This window comes from Heterodontus francisci, chromosome 17 (assembly GCF_036365525.1).
Source record: "Heterodontus francisci isolate sHetFra1 chromosome 17, sHetFra1.hap1, whole genome shotgun sequence".
NCBI classification, from domain to species: Eukaryota; Metazoa; Chordata; class Chondrichthyes; order Heterodontiformes; family Heterodontidae; genus Heterodontus; species Heterodontus francisci.
This window is the reverse complement of record NC_090387.1, coordinates 47,417,642-47,429,846: the sequence shown is the minus strand read 5'-3', so window position 1 is coordinate 47,429,846 and position 12,205 is coordinate 47,417,642. Positions and strand designations below refer to the sequence as shown.

General features: G+C 39.8%; 1 protein-coding gene across 5 annotated transcripts in view; it reads right to left on the bottom strand.

Moving 5' to 3' along the window:
* The window catches only part of phkb (phosphorylase kinase, beta), a 368,089-nt gene that overhangs the window by 320,849 nt on the left and 35,035 nt on the right, over nt 1-12,205 (bottom strand). For 3 of the 5 annotated variants that reach the window (XM_068049379.1, XM_068049377.1, XM_068049378.1), the window contains exon 4: nt 2,802-2,940. In XM_068049379.1, coding sequence (XP_067905480.1) covers nt 2,802-2,940 — 139 coding nt within the window. Of the gene's footprint in view, nt 1-2,801; nt 2,941-10,777; nt 10,881-12,205 lie in introns of all 5 variants that reach the window. The other 2 variants (XM_068049380.1, XM_068049381.1) reach the window with 1 other exon arrangement.

The following is a 12,205-nucleotide window of genomic DNA, read 5'->3' as shown; positions in this document are numbered from 1 at the left end:
TGGTTCTCCAGGATACAAGAAGCATCCTGGAGCTCCCACATGGCACAGGAGGTGTATTCGACACATGTGAGCAGCCTTGCCATGCCTCAAATTATTTATTTACTGCACTAAAAATCAGAAGTTATATAAACACAATAAAAAGCTTATAAGTAAACGAACAAATGGGTAACCACCTACTGACTACTGGTATTTTAGCCTCTACTTAGTAGGTAGACTTAAAAGTTAAAGAAAAAAAACTGAGCAGAAAAAAAAGTAAGAAAATACCCACCAGATACTCACTGACTCTCTCGCTGTGCCTCACCGCTCTCTCCCCTCTCACGTTGTTTGTAGCTCCGAAGTCTCGCCCAGCCAATAACCTAACTGCTTCCCTGTGATATCACACTTTGATTTTTCTTTCTGATCGTGTGCTGTGCTGTTGGAGATGTGCTCTTACCAAAACTAATCTGCTTTACCACTATTAATATACCCTACCAAAACCACTCGCTCCTGATGTGCTCTGCTGCTCTGTCTCTGAAGGTGGTTCCCATTCTCTTTTTAAACTCCTCTCTCCCAATGTGCTCTGCTGCTGGGTCTCTGCTGGTGGTTCCTGCTCTCTTTTCAAACTCCTCTCTCCCGATGTGCTCTGCTGCTGGGTCTCTGCTGGTGGTTCCCACGCTCTTTTTAAACTCTTTCATTGTTTATGGGCGAGCAGTAATTCTGGTTACTAATACAAGGGGATTGATTGGGGAATGGGTGTCTCATTTGGCTTCTTCAGTCCACAATTTAATTATTTTGTTTTACTTCTTTGCATATTGGGTGACCAACTGAATGATCAATTTTGTTTGTGATTTGAAGCTTTCATTAGTTGTTCTTTCCCAATGTGTGTGCTTATCTGTACAATGACTAGAGTTGACCAGGCGGCTGAGTTTTTACCACTGATATTTGCTTTCCTTATCTTTGTTTCGGTATCATGCAACAGCAAAAATGATCAGAACTCAAAAGTAATGAGTCACAAGGCCCCAGTGGTAATATACGGACAGGTTAATGGAATGGGAAAATAGGTGGGAGATATAATTTAATACAGCTAAGTTCAGGCAAAAAAAAAAAAATGGAAGTATACACACAATGGAAAGACGTAAGTGTATAGATGAACAGAGAAGCCTGGGGTTCAAATATGTAATTCCTTGAAAGCACGAGCAAAGTCAGATGAAGCCATGAAAACGGATACAATTTTAGGTTTTATAAACAGGAGCATACAGTATAAGAGTAAAGAAATAGTGATGAATTTGTATAAAATATTGGTTAGGTCATTGTTAAATGGAATTTTGGCTTTTATTGCTAGGGGGTCGGAGTTTAAAAATAGGGAAGTCTTGTTACAGGTGTACAGGGTGTTGGTGAGGCCGCACCTGGAGTACTGTGTACAGTTTTGGTCCCCATATTTAAGAAAGGATGTACTGGCATTGGAGGCAGTTAAAATGAGATTCACTTGGCTGATTCCTGGGATGAAAGGGTTGATTTATCAAGAATGGTTAAACAGGTTAGGTCTTTATTCATTAGAGTTTAGAAGAATGAGGGGAGATCTTATTAAAATGTACAAGATTCTGAGGGGGCTCGACAGGGGAGATGTTGAGAAGATGTTTCCACTAGTGGAGGAATCTTGAACAAGGGGACATAGTTACAGAATAAGGGGACACTCATTTAATACTGAGATGCAAAGGAATTTCTTCTCTCAGAGGGTAGTGAATATCTGGAATTCTCTACCCGAGAACTGTGGAGGCTAGATTACTGAAAGTATTTAAAGAGGCGGTAGATAGATTTTTGAAATATCGGGAAGTTGAGGGCTACGAGGAGCTGGCACAAAAGACGAGTTGAGGTCTGGGGCAAATCAGCCATGATCTTATTGAATGGCTGGGCAGGCTTGAGGGGCTGAATGGCCTACTCCTGTTCCTATTTCTTATGTTCTTCTATTCTGTCAAGCACTATGTGCAATTTTCAGTGCTCCATTACTAAAAGTACTTTAAAGCCATTCAAACCATACAACATAGATTCACCAGGATAATACCAGGGATGGGAGACTAGTTATAAGGAGATATTGTACTTTTTTTACTGGAATAGAGGTGGCTAAGAGAAGATTTAAATAAGTAGTTTTAAAATTAAAAAGGGTTTTGAGTGAATAAGGAAACACATTCTTCTGGTTAGGAAGTCAGAGACAAGAAGTTATCAATTTAAAATATCGCTGACAGTGAGGTGAGAGGTTCGGAGAAATTTGTTTGCAAAGATGGTTACTGGAGCATTGAATACCTTGTCATAATGTTTAAGGCAGAGACCATTACGTTTTATCAGTAAAAATTGGACAAATGAAAGAAAGGGTTATAGGGAGAGAGCAGGAGAGTGGAATTAGTTTTGGAATGCTGTCGCAATGAGCTGGCATAAAGACAATGAGTCAAATAGCCTCCATCTGTGCTGCAAACATCTATGGTTCCATTGACACCATCACATGGAATCGCACAAACCTTAGTGCAGAGCTTACACCAATGTTCTGCTGCTGGAACTGGACTCCATCCAAAACAAGATCACAATCCCTTGGGTGTAAAACTCACATCCAATATTGGAGAATTGATAGGTATTCTAAGCATAGATGCTTCTGGAATTTACAGTATTGTTACTGAATTGTCACATTAATTTAGGGAAATGCACAACCTGGACACTTCTGCTTGCAGTTTATAGACGACCAAGCTCTGCATGGACACAAAACTCGGAACATATTCAATTCATAAATATCTTAGTAGCAAAATCTGGACATCCACAAGGATTGCACTTACCTATAAGCAAGTGCTACAGCCCAAGCACTGGCAGCACAATAAAGACAATCTCGCACTTTGGCATTATTACAATTACCAATTGTTTTCGTAGGGAAAAGACCTGTTGCAGGACTTTGGTAGTTCAGTACAGTTGATTTTACTGAAAAGAAACAAAAAGATATTCAAAAACAATTCAACAAATGTGTGTCTATATTATGTAAATGAATGACCCATTATGCAAGTACAATGCAAGAATACTGATAAAATCTTCAAATCTACTTTGTCCATTGGTAGCTGAGGCACTTATTAGCAGTCAGGCACAAGATTAAATTTGAGAATAAAGGTGGAGAGCAGGGTATTCAGCCTATTTATTTTAGCAGCCAGCTATATTTTGAACAACAGAAAACATTAGAAACACTCATCAAGTTAATCAGCGGTTGTGGAGAGAAGTGACAAAATTACACTTCAAGTATGAGCTCTTCATCAGAATTAGATTATAGTTTGGGGTGAAAGTAACATAAAACGGGTGCTAATAAATCAAAAATCTTCAAAAATCTTTGGCCTCCTTGTCTCGAGAGACAATGGGTAAGTGCCTGGAGGTGGTCAGTGGTGTGTGGAGCAGCGCCTGGAGTGGCTATAAAGGCCAATTCTAGAGTGACAAGCTCTTCCACAGGTGCTGCAGAAAAATTTGCTTGTCGGGGCTGTTACACAGTTGGCTCTCTCCTTGCGCCTCTGTCTTTTTTCCTGCCAACTGCCAAGTCTCTTCGGCTCGCCACGCTTTAGCCCCGCCTTTATGGCTGCCCGCCAGCTCTGGCGAACGCTGGCAACTGACACAACAGCCCATTTTACACCCCACCCAATTTCCTTCCTTTATTTGTACTTTTTCTAAAATGCTGTTCATCTGTAATATCTTCCAGTTCTGATGAAGGATTCACACCTAAACATTAACTTGCCATTTTCCTCCACAGATGCTGACTGACCGGAGTGTTTTTTATCATAAGGTTTTGTTTCAGAGTTCCAGTATCTGCAATATTTTGCTTTTTGATTATATTTTGTATTATCCCATGTTTTTGAATAATTTCATTATTGACTGATTATTCCAAAAATGTATGTACCTATTTTAAATTGACTTTCACTAATTTTCATTTTTTGGCTATCTGGCATACCGCCTTACTGGATTTACTTTAAAGAAACTAAAGTAATTTTCTGGCTTTGCGGCAAGAAACAGGAACCCATCTTGCTCAAATTTATACAATTTTTTTGGTACAGCTTTAATTCAAATTTTAGCTGGTGGAAATGGGCAAAATTAAGTGATTTCTATTAACTGCTTCCTGAAATAGTCTATGATTGCTTGTTTTTGAGCAAGTACACAAAACTCTATTTGCAATATTACATATTAATGGCAACAGACATTTTCACCAAGCTGTGAAAACATGTGTATGAGCAATACGTTTGAATTGCAAGCTACTCCTCTTTGAAGCTGCTTAATTTGTATTAAAATCATGGGAAAAAGTATCCCATTAAAAGCTCACTGCCGAATTTGAAACTCTTAATTTGCATTATTAATAAGAATGTGAATTCCCATATTAATTGGCTCATGCCCAATGAAATCTGCAGATTAATTAGAGTTCAAGCTGTTGAAGCATGCCTGAACAATTAACCTTCCTGGGTTATCTGACCATGTCATGCCAGAAAAGGCGGCAAATAAATTAGCTGAAGAATTTCTAGCTGACTCCGTTTCTGCATCACGTATCAACCATTTCAAAAATTGTCCTGCAATCAAGTCTAGGGTCCCACATGGGAAGGCAAGTAATAATTCCACTGAAAGTGTCAACAACTGGACGTGCGATAAAATTCCTCTAAGGTTATCTTGCTTCCAGCCCAAAGACATTTTTAATCCTAATGAAACTGGTCTCTTTTTTTGCAAACTGCATTCAAGTAGATTCCAATGTAACATTCTCAAGTTGGAAAAAGGCTAAGCAATGATATACTGTTATGAATGACACCTGCATGATGTGGGGTGGGGTGGGGTGGGGTGGGTGAGGGGGGGGCAATGGTGGGAAGAAATCTGCTGTTGATTAGGAATTAGAAAAACTGATAGTTTCATAGTAGTGTTACTCATAAACTAATGAAACAAACATACGTAGATGACAGGTGTTCTTTCTGAAAAGTAGCTGCACATTTTGACTGAAGTCTGACATCACAAAGCCAAAATCATGAGACAAGTAACAACTAAAGGTTGCACATGAAGTGCCTGTTTCTAAATACCAAATCCAATGCAACTGTTTTCAGCACTGTAACTTAATTCCTCTGGCGGCAAAAGCAGCTACATCTGTTCCAGTCAAAGATCCCAATGCAGGAACCAACAGTCAGCTTTATTGAGCACGAGTTGTCTGTTGCAACTCTCAGCAGACATAAGGGCCGGGATTTTTCCCTCGGCGAACGGGAGCCGTCCACCGACTAAAAAGTCGGTGGCGAACCCACTTCTGCCTAGCCTGGGGATCTGACCCACATTTTGCGGTTCCCCGGCTTTAATTGTTCTGAGGCGGGACTTTCACCTGCTTGAGGTAGGAAGTCCTGCCTAATGGAGCTGCCGGCCAATCAGCGGGCTGGCAGCTTACTCCCAGCAGCGCCACCGGGAGCAGTGGTTGCTGCTGGGACTGCAGCCAAGCTTTGTGAAAATGTCGTGGAACCCTGGAACTAAGTTAAGATTTTGTTGCATCACCGGGGGTGATCAGTCGGACCCCAGCGAGGCGAGGGTGGTCGATTGGGGGGATAGGGGGGGACATGTTGGGTGTGGTTGGGGCAGTGGGGGCAGCCCTCCGTCGGCACTAGGTGCCCAGTCATGAGCGCCCCCCTCCCCAGGCCGTCAGAGGGAATCGCCTGTTTTTGTCAGTTGGCTTCTCTTGGGCCTGGGCCGCTCGACCAACCATGTTAAATGGCCACTTAAGGGCCTTGATTGGCCTGGGGTGAGCGGGGCCTTTTTTACTACCGCCGCCCTGCGTAAAGTGGCTGCAGAGACGGGAGCATGTCGGGAAGGGCCCCCCATGCCTCCCACTCCATTGTACGCTCCCCCCCCCCACAATCTTCCCGTTGGGGGGGGGAGAACCTATAATTCCAGCTTAGGTGTGAATCTATTGTATGTGCTAATAAAGAGGTCCTGAGCATTGTATTGCTGACTGACATGTAAAGCTTTGATGCTGAGTGCTGCTGGTGAGAATGAGGAAGAAGCCCAAGCAAGTGGATTCAGTGAACAGATGGAGGATGGTCAGTGGGCAGCACGCTGGCTGAGTCAGAGGGTCATGGGTTCAAGTCCAACTCCAGAGACTTGAGAACATAATCCAGGCTGACACTCCAGTGCTGGACTTTCAGAAGTATCGTATTTCAGATGAGATTTAAACCAAAAGCCCCGTCTGCCCTCCCATGTGGATGTGAAAGATCATATGCCATAATTTCAAACAAGAGCATGGAGTTCTCCCCTGGATAATATTTATCACTCAACTAACATCACTAATACAGATTAACTGGTCATTATCACATTGCTGCTTGTGGGACCTTGTACACAAACTGACTGCCATGTTTCCCTACATTACAACAGTGACTACACTTCAAAAGTGCTTTATTGTCTCTAAAGAACTTTGGGAAGTCCTGAGGTAGTGGAAGGCGCTATATAAATGCTGTTGTTTTATTTACAGGAAGCAAGCCTCACTGCAAACATGGAATCCAGTGATATGTAATTACTGAGTAAAGCAGCTGACAATCCAGATGTTCCAATGGAAATCTGCACTAAAATCTGTGCAGGCAAATTTGATTTTGGAAGGAAGCAAGTCACAATCAGAACATGTCTGATCGTCTTTGAGGAATGAAAGAGAAATTTGCTTGAGTTTTTTCTCCTAAATTGGCAAAAGCTTTTCTGCCTTTTTTTCTCTCTCCCAGGAGATTGTGTGACTGGTAATGGGGGAGTGAATGGGGGTCAAAGTGTACCTAAATTGTACCATGGCAATAAGAGACAGGCTCAATGGACCAGTTAATCATTTCCTCTCCATCTTTGTATAATCGTATGTGCTTTTCAATGTTGCTTTGATGTTTCATGGCATTTTTTAAATGCTCCTGTACAGTTTGCTGTGATGTTTCATTAGAATTGGTTAATTTTCGAGATACTCAAGAACAGTACTTCCTAATCAAAAATGTTGCAATTTGGTTCAAATATTGCTCCCTGCAGTGACTGCTTAACTTTATCAACCCTTTCTACACTCATCTCCATGTCATATTTTGCACATTTCCTCAGGTTATGTTAGATTGGTCGGCAATTTTTCTTCGATCTCCAGCTGTGACTAACTTCATATCAGCCACTAAAGCTAAACATAGAAGAAAATGAAAAAAGCAAAGGAAGTACAAATTGTTTAGTAAATAAATTGCAGACATCTTTCCAGTAGCACAAAAAATCTTTCTGGATGCGCAACATCAAGGACTGAAATGCTAATATAGAAGTATTCCATTACATATGCAATAAAAGCAAACAGAATGATAATTATAAAATATTGCTGCACAATTCAGATTTCTAGATAACTTCAGGGTTGCAGTAAAATGCTAATATTTTAAAAATCATTTTAATTAATATTCAGAACTTCACACTCCACTTGCCACCTACACACAACCATGAGGCTGTGTATGGCTTTCAATCCTGCGGGAATAATTTACACTATAGGCCTCATTATTCAACCCTAGTGGTAACATGCAGTGGCTTGGGCTTTTGCAAGACAATTTTTTCCAAATTTTGCTAGCTGTTGCTCAGTGAACTGGACAATAAATTGGGACCTGAATATTGAAGGGTACATGACATTTAGGAAGGACAGCAAGCTAGGAAAAGGCGGAGGGGTGGCTCTGTTAATTAATGATGGTATTAGCAGATTAGAGAGGGATGGCCTAAATTCAGGAAACCAGGATGTAGAAGCAGTTTGGGTAGAGATGAGAAATGATAAAGGCAAGAAGTCAATCGTGGGAATGGTGTACAGGCCCCCTAACAGTAACCACATGACAGGACAGAGTATAAAGGAAGAAATAATGGGAGCTTGTCAGAAAGATATGGCAATAATCATGGGGGATTTTAATCTATTTATAGACTGGAAGAATCAAATGGGCAAAGGTAGCCTAGATGAGGAGTTCATAGAATGTTTTCGAGATAGTTTCTTAGAACAGCACATTCTGGAACGTTAACTAGAGAGCAGGCTATACTAAACCTGGTCTTGTGCAATGAGATAGGATTTATTGATAATCTCATAGTGAAAGAGCCCATACATTGCAGCGATCATAACATGACTGAATTTTACATTCAGTTTGAGCGAAAGAAGACTGGGTCCCAGACTAGTATTTTAAACTTAAACAAGGAAAATTATGAGGACATGAAAGCAGAGCTAAAGTGAACTGGCAAATTAGGTTAAAGGCTAGGTCAGTAGAGATTCAATGGTAGATATTTAAGGGGATATTTCAGAATACACAGAATAGATACATTCCAATGGGGAAGATAAATTCCAAGGGGAGGACCCACCATCCGTGGTTAACTAAAAAGTTAAAGATAGCATCAAACTCAAAGAAAAAGCATATAATTGTGCAAAAATGGGTGGCAGGTCAGAAGATTGGACAGAATATAAAAAATTGCAAAGAATGATTAAAAGATTGACATTGTGGGGAAACATTAGTGTACAAGAGAAAGCTAGCTAGAAAGATAAAAACAGATAGTAAGAGTTTCTATAGATATTTTAAAAAGAGTTAAAAAAATGAGCGTTGGTCCTATAGAAAATGAGTCTGGGGAATTAATAAGGGAAAATAAGGAGATGGCAGATTGACCAGGTATTTTGCATCGGTCTTCACTATAGAGGATACAAGTAACATCCAAGAAATAACTGTAAGTCAGGATATGGAAGGGAGGGAGGAACTCAAGAAAATTACAATCACCAGGGAAAAGATACTGAGCAAATTGTTGGAGTTGCGGGCTGAGAAGTCCCTGGGTCCTGATGAACTTCATCCTAGGGTCCTAAAATAAGTGGCTAATGAGATAGTTGATGCGTGGTTTTAATTTTCCAAAATTCCCTAGATTCGGGGAAGGTTCCATTAGATTGGAAAATAGTGAATGTAACTCCCTTACTCAAAAAAGGAGGGACACAGAAAGCAGGAAACTACAGGCCAGTTAGCTTAACATCTGTCTTAGGGAAATTTTAGAAGCTATTATTAAAGACGTTCTAGCAAGGCACTTAGAAAAATTCAAGGTAATCAGGCAGAGTCAACATGATTTTGTGAAAGGGAAATCATGTTTAAATAATTTATTGGAGTTCTTTGAAGTAACATGTGCTGTGGATAAAAGAGAACCGGTGGATGTACTGTACTTAGATTTCCAGAAGGCATTTGATAAGGAACCATACCAAAGGTTACTGCGGAAAATAAAAGCTCATGGTGTAGGGGGTAACATACTGGCATGGATAGAAGATTGGCTAGCTGACAGGAAACAGAGAGTAGACATAAATGGGTCATTTTCTGCTTGGCAAGATATAATAAGAGGTGTGCCGCAGGGATCAGTACTGGGGCCTCAACGTTTTATAATTTATATAAATGACTTAGATGAAGGGATTGAAGGTATGGTTGCTAAATTTGCTGATGACACAAAGATAGGTAGGAAAGTAAGTTGTGAAGAGGACATAAGGAGGCTATAAAGGGACATAGATAGGTTAAGTGAGTGGATAAAGATCTGGCAAATGGAGTATAATGTGGGAAAATGTGAAATTGTCCATTTTGGCAGGAAGAATAAACAAGAAGCATATTAACTAAATGGTGAGAGATTGCAGAGCTCTGTGATGCAGAAGGATCAGGGTGTCCTAATGCATGAATCGCAAAAGGTTAGTATGCAGGTTCAGCAAGTAATTAGGAAAGCTAATAGAAAGTTATCATTTATTGCGAAGGGAATTGAACACAAAAATATAGAGAGGTTATGCTTCAGTTATACAAGGTATTGGTGAGATCATTTCTGGAGTACTGTGTATTATATTGGTCTCCTTATTTAAGGAAGGATGTAAATGCATTGGAAGCAGTTCAGAGAAGGTTTACTAGACTAATACCTGGAGTGGGCAGGTTGTCCTATGAGGAAAGGTTGGACAGGCTAGGCTTGTATCTGCTGGAGTTTAGAAGAGTAAGAGGCGACTTGATTGAAACATACAAGATCCTGTGGGGTCTTGACAGGGTGGATGTGGAAAGGATGTTTCCTCTTGTGGGAGAATCTAGAACTAGTGGTCACTATTTAAAAATAAGTGGTCACCCATTTAAGACAGAGATGAGGAGAATTTTTTTCTCTCACAGGGTTGTGAGTCTTTCGAACTCTCTTCCTCAAAAGGCAGCGAAAGCAGAGTCTTTAAATATTTTTAAGGCAGAGGTAGATAGATTCTTGATAAGCGAGGGGTGAAAGGTTATCGGGGGTAGGCGGGAATATGAAGTCAAGGTTACAATCAGATCAGCCACGATTTTATTTGAATGGAGTAGCAGGCTCAAGGCCTACTCCTGCTTCTAATTCGTATGTTCATATAAACTGTTTTATTCGATATAATATTCACTATGTTATGAGAGTGATAATTTATCATGATTGAGGTTTAGGCTTAAGTGTATTTTCAGCCTCAAATTCTGTGTGTGCATACTTGTGCATAGTGGGTCATTTCATAAGCAGAAGAATATACTTACTAATGGAGAAGCTATCAGCATGCTGATATATTTTGGGTGTTTGGAATAAGAGCAATATTGGTTAAAAACAAATGTGTAAAATATAGAGTAAATGGTAAAGAAGTTATCTAAAAATTCTGGTGAAATAAAATGAATTAATTGAAAGAAACACCTAATTGTATCTTGCAAGTCTTTTATATTTTATATTTGTAAAAGTGCATGGGTCCGATGTACCCATTTCAACATTTTATTAAGTCCTTTCAGCTTCCTTTGAACCCCACCTGTATTTACTATACCTCCTGTTTTAGTCTTATCTGCAAATCTGGACACCACTTCCACGAGCATAATATCCAATTTGTTAATGTACACAGGGAACAGAAGCAGTCCCATAAAAGAATCCTGTGAGAAAAGAATCCCATGTGAGATTGTTATCCAGTTCCAACCATTGAAACACTCCACTTTACTCCAATGTTGTTTCCTTTCTTCTAGCCAGCTTTTAAATTAATTTGCTCCCCTTCCCCGAATTCTGTACCCCTTAATCTTGTCAAAAATCCATCAATAAGTAAACTGAACAGGCTTTGGTCAAAATTCGTAAATTAAAGTTGCAAATCTAATAGGGTTCCTCCATTATTTATTATGTATGTTACGACTGAGGCAGGAGGAGTACATTGTTTTTCTAGTTCCACTTCTCCACAGGTCACAACATATAAATATTTACCCAGTTACCGATCCGGTCAATCATAGACTCTATTTTTATCCCAGAATAAAATACACCAACCAGGTTTCTTCCATAAACAACAAAATGATCAGTTTATTGTAAAACAAGACTTAACCAGTAACGAAGCAAAACATTAACACACAGATGAAAGTTCCCTTTTTACCTTCGACACACACATTCACACATGCACAGAAAAATTAAGATTTTCTCTTGTCGCAGGGTAACAGAAAAATAGAGATTTTGTCTTTAGAGCTCTGTTACAAAAAAAAGACACAAAAAATACTTTGGCCAAATACTTGCTAATTCTTGAAAAAAAAAGATCTGGAATGATGTCAGTTGGCCATTTTTGGTTTGGCATCCCAAATACGTATAGACGGCTGTCACTGGGATCTTTCTAGAACTGTTCTTTTCAGGTGATGTTGAAGATCAGTTTGGCAGGCTTTTCAGGAAAAATGCAGCATCAGTTTCACTATTTCTTACACCTGATTCTCATGAAGTTCTCAAAGAGATGGAAGAGGGTGCTGATGGTGACTGCTCTCTTGGCTGATTTTCTCCTACTGCCTTCAGAACAGTTCACACCCCAATACACTGTCCAAAGCAAACCAAAAGCAATATCTCAAGAGTCAAGCCTCCTGACCCTTATAAATCTTGACCTGTCACTTCTCTGTAAACATCTTTTCCAACTCAAAAATCCCCTATTGGGTATTTATCTGAAGACAGGTGACTTCCAGTAAGGGCTGTTTACAAACCAAGTCCAAAAGACCTTCCGATGGCCTCAGTGAAAAATCATCCATGGAATCCTTTTCATTTTTCCCAAATAAAACAATGTCCATAATTCTAAAATACAGGAGTCCTCAAAAAAATATAGAAGCACCGTCATAACATGTAACACAATGATATATAACACAACTGGGCCAAAATATATTAACCAAACAACTACAGCAAATCAAAAAGGGTTACCCCAAATTTTATTGATGATTATTTATCAGAGACTATTTAATAAACC